At 64.5% G+C, this 4,418-nt stretch overlaps 1 protein-coding gene across 1 annotated transcript in view; it reads left to right on the plus strand.

Moving 5' to 3' along the window:
* Piezo1 (piezo type mechanosensitive ion channel component 1) overlaps positions 1-4,418 on the plus strand; it is a 62,963-nt gene that overhangs the window by 45,421 nt on the left and 13,124 nt on the right. The window contains exons 15-23 of the mRNA XM_048792400.1: positions 9-206; positions 297-445; positions 522-704; positions 1,039-1,145; positions 1,259-1,419; positions 1,523-1,699; positions 1,999-2,124; positions 2,197-2,397; positions 2,837-3,041. Coding sequence (XP_048648357.1) covers positions 9-206; positions 297-445; positions 522-704; positions 1,039-1,145; positions 1,259-1,419; positions 1,523-1,699; positions 1,999-2,124; positions 2,197-2,397; positions 2,837-3,041 — 1,507 coding nt within the window. The remainder of the gene's footprint in view (positions 1-8; positions 207-296; positions 446-521; positions 705-1,038; positions 1,146-1,258; positions 1,420-1,522; positions 1,700-1,998; positions 2,125-2,196; positions 2,398-2,836; positions 3,042-4,418) is intronic.

The raw sequence follows: 4,418 nt of genomic DNA on the forward strand, positions 1-4,418 counted from the left end.
TTCCCTGCCTACTGGCTTGGCCCGCAGAGCCCACGCAGACCCAGACGCTGCTGCGGAGCCTGGGGGAGCTGGTCACGGGCGTGTACGCCAAGTACTGGATCTACGTGTGTGCGGGCATGTTCGTGGTGGTCAGCTTCGCCGGCCGGCTGGTGGTCTACAAGATCGTGTACATGTTCCTCTTCCTGCTCTGCCTCACACTCTTCCAGGTGCCTGGGGGTGAGCGTAGCCCCGGGGGCGGGCAGCACGGCACCGCTCCCCCTTCCTGGGCACCGCTCACCGCCCTGTGCCGCCCGCAGGTGTACTACAGCCTGTGGCGCAGGCTGCTCAAGGTGTTCTGGTGGCTCGTGGTGGCCTACACCATGCTGGTGCTCATCGCCGTGTATACCTTCCAGTTCCAGGACTTCCCCGCCTACTGGCGCAACCTCACCGGCTTCACGGACGAGCAGTGAGTCAGGGGCCCTCCTCAGGCCCACCCGTCCTCAGGCCTGGGGCTGGGCCTGCCACTGCGCCTCTCCCCGCAGGCTGGGGGACCTGGGCCTGGAGCAGTTCAGCGTGTCCGAGCTCTTCTCCAGCATCTTCATCCCGGGCTTCTTCCTGCTTGCCTGCATCCTGCAGCTGCACTACTTCCACCGGCCCTTCATGCAGCTGACCGACCTGGAGCACGTGCCCCCCGTCGGCCCTCACCGCCCACGCAGGGCCCACAGGTGCCTCCCACCTCCCGGGCTCCCCTGCTCCTGCTGTAGCTGGGGAAAGGCCTCACCCGGGTGGGGGCGGGAGGAGCCAGGACCTTGCCGTGCCTTCAGATCCAAGGCCCTGGGCGCTGGGCGTCCTCTCACACCTCATGGGGCTGAGGGCACGACCAGGTCGTGGGGGAATGTCAGCTGACCACCCTCGGCCTGGGCAGGAGGCACACCTCTGAGGGCCACGGGCACCAGGCCTAGCAGCTGCAGCAAAAACACAAGGGGACGAGGGGTGTTGGTGGGGGCATCTCAGCCCCAGGGAGAAGAGGACAGGCGGGGAGTGACTCGGATTCTCTAGGCAGGACATGGCCAGCGAGGCCCCTCTGCTGCAGGAGGAGGAAGAGGTCCCCAGGGACAGGGGGCTGAATGTGGACAGCCCCTGCCAGGCCACACAGGTCCCCGAAGGTAAGCGCAACAGTGGCCGATCAGAGTTCACTCTGCCATGCCCCAGCTGAGGGGCACTGACGGTCCCCTCTGAGCCCCGAGCCTCACTGACCCCCACCCTGTCCCCATCACAGGCACAGCCAGCAAGTGGGGCCTGGTGGCCGAGCGGCTGCTGGACCTGGCCGCCGGCTTCTCGGAGGTCCTCTCTCGCGTGCAGGTGTTCGTGCGACGACTGCTGGAACTGCACATCTTCAAGCTGGTGGCCCTGTACACCGTCTGGGTGGCCCTGAAGGAGGTGAGCTGGCCGCACCGGCCCCTCCCTTCAGCCTCCATCTCCACATGCAGGGTGGGGCCGCCCCCAGCCCAGCCTCCCTGACTGACGCCCGGGTCCCCGGCAGGTGTCGGTGATGAACCTGCTCCTGGTGGTGCTGTGGGCCTTCGCCCTGCCCTACCCACGCTTCCGGCCCATGGCCTCCTGCCTGTCCACCGTGTGGAGCTGCATCATCATCGTGTGCAAGATGCTGTACCAGCTCAAGGTTGTCAACCCCCAGGAGTACTCCAGCAACTGCTCCGAGGTACGGGCACTTCCACCTGGACAGTCCCTCAGGGGATGCAAGTCACGGTGTGAGGGACACCGGCAGAGACCCTGCCATGCGGAAGGGAGGGCCTCGGGGCAGCTCTGCCAGGATCTCGCCACTGCTCCCTGCACATCTCTGCCTCCCCAGCCTGGCCTGTGGCCTCTCGCTTCCCAGACACTTGGACCCTCCCCCTCAGGGTGGCTCTGAGGCCACCCAGGGTGCCCTTGCTGGGTAACTGTTATGGCTGGACCTGGGCTGGAGACACAGGTGCTGACCTGACCTGACCTGCCTGCCAGCCCCTCCCTAACAGCACCAACCTGCAGCGGACAGAGATCAACCAGTCCCTGCTGTACCGCGGTCCCGTCGACCCTGCCAACTGGTTTGGGGTGCGGAAGGGCTTCCCCAACCTGGGCTACATCCAGGTGAGCATGGGGCCCAGCAGTGCACAGACAGCCCAGCTGTCCTCACTGCCCTGACACTGCTCCACTCTGCAGAACCACCTGCAGATCCTGCTGCTGCTGGTGTTCGAGGCCATGGTGTACCGCCGTCAGGAGCACTACCGCCGGCAGCACCAGCTTGCCCCGCTGCCCGCCCAGGCTGTGTGTGCTGACGGCACGCGCCAGCGGCTCGACCAGGGCCTGCTCAGCTGTCTCAAGTACTTCGTCAACTTCTTTTTCTACAAGTTTGGGCTGGAGGTGAGGTCAGACAGTGCCCCTGTCCCTTCCCAACAGGCTCTGTACCTCTCAGGCACCTGGAGCTGCCTGGGGTGTGCAGCTGGGGCACAGCTCTGAGGCTGAGCTAGGGCCCTTCGGGTACCAGTGAGGTCCACCACAGTGCCCAGGAAGGCAGGGGGAGGCCAGGGCTGGCCGGGGTCTGAGGATAGAACTGCCTCCCAAGCCTCAGGTTTCTAGAGCCTGATGGAGATAGGGCTTACCTCTGCAGCCCTCCCCGGGGGTGAGGCAGTCACCCTGGGAGCCTGGACTGCTGGCCCCCAATGTGTACTTGCTGCCCCATGGCCTCAAGCCAGGAGGTGCTGACCTGTCTGTCCCTTGTGCCATCAGGGTGGGCCTGGTGCAGGCCAAGGAGGCCTGTACCTAAGCCCAGTCCACCCCTGTCCCCACTGTCCCTCCCCAGATTTGCTTCATGATGGCCGTGAACGTGATTGGGCAGCGCATGAACTTCATGGTCATCTTGCATGGCTGCTGGCTGGTGACCATTCTCACTCGCCGGCGTCGTGAGGCCATCGCCCGCCTCTGGCCCAGCTACTGCCTCTTCCTGGCGCTCTTCCTGCTGTACCAGTACCTGCTGTGCCTGGGCATGCCCCCTGCCCTGTGCATCGGTGAGCCTTGTGGGTGCCAGTGGGGCAGAGGGCCAAGGGGCCGGGAGCCGAGCTGTGGGCGCAGAGGAGGGAGCCGTGGCATTGTTCCCCCGACTCCCCGGGCCGAGCCTGGGCCCTCCACAGCCCAGCCCCGAGCCAGCCCTGTGAGTCCCACTGCCCTTCAGCCTCCCTGTCCCAGCTGAAGCTTCTCTCTGGGGTGCTCCTGCCCCGGGGCTCTCCCTGCATCCATGGCTCTCTTCCCATCCTGAGAGGTCTCAAACCCTCAGAGAGGTCAAGGGTATCACCGGAGCATGTGTGTTTGTGCCCAAGGACCGCCTCTCACGGGACTCTGGGGATGATGGTCTAGTGCACAGCGCAGCTGCCAACGGCCCCGTTCCCCACAGCGCGGTCCTTGTGGCAGGGTCAGCCTGCCGTGTGCAGGGGGGTCCTCCATCTCCTGTCTCAGTGTCCTGGCCTTTTGTCCTGGGAGAGCCAGCTGGTGTTCTTCCTTGTGCTGGGGATTGAACCCGGGCTGTGCTCTACCAGGCAGGCTCTCCGCCACGCCCAGCCCCTTCAAGGTCTTGCTGAAGGCCTCGAGGCCTGGCTGTGCTGCGGTGCCCTTGGGCTCTCAGAGCAGGTGTGGCCACCGCTGGCCTTCAAGGGCACCCCTTTGGCCAGCTCAGGGGACCCATGACTGTGCCTCCATGCTACAGACCTGACACTGGGGTGACTTGGGTGGTCATCTCACAGCTGCCACGAGGTTCCCTCCAGCTGTGCTGTGCTGCACTCCAGACTCCATGGCACTGAGCTGGGCCCAGTGAGTCCTGGTTTGCACACGGGCCAGCTCCCTTTCTGGAGTATAGTTCAGTGTGGCGTCATCTGACCACCACGCCACAGAAGGCATGGAGGTCTGTGTCCTCCTGAGGAGGAGGATTTGAAGTTCAAGGCCAGCCTTGGCAACTTAGCGAGGCCCTAAGCAGCTTAGTGAGAACCTGTCTCAAAACAAAAAAGGGCTCAGGATGTGGCTCAGTGGTTAAGCACCTTGATTCAGCTCCCCAGGAACAAAAAAGCAGCACCCAGACCATAACGGCTACGTGCCATCTGATTCTTGTCCCCCCAGCAGTGGGACTGAGCTCAGTGACACTTTGCCGCTGAGACGGCTCCCCACCCCTTCTCTCTGGAGACAAGGCCTCGCCGAGTTGCCCAGGCTGGCTGTGGGCCTGCCATCCTGCCTCTGGGGTCACAGGTGTGGTCTGTGTGTGGTCACCATGTCATGGCATCATGTGAGCCATGCTCACCCAGTGTCACCTGCCCCCGGGAGGTGTCCCTCCTGCCTTACAAGAAGCCCAGCTGCCGTCTTACTTTCTGGCCTGTGGCTGGGTCCCTCTGCCCTCCCCC

Source organism: Marmota marmota, unplaced genomic scaffold (genome assembly GCF_001458135.2).
Source record: "Marmota marmota marmota unplaced genomic scaffold, marMar, whole genome shotgun sequence".
Taxonomy (NCBI): domain Eukaryota; kingdom Metazoa; phylum Chordata; class Mammalia; order Rodentia; family Sciuridae; genus Marmota; species Marmota marmota.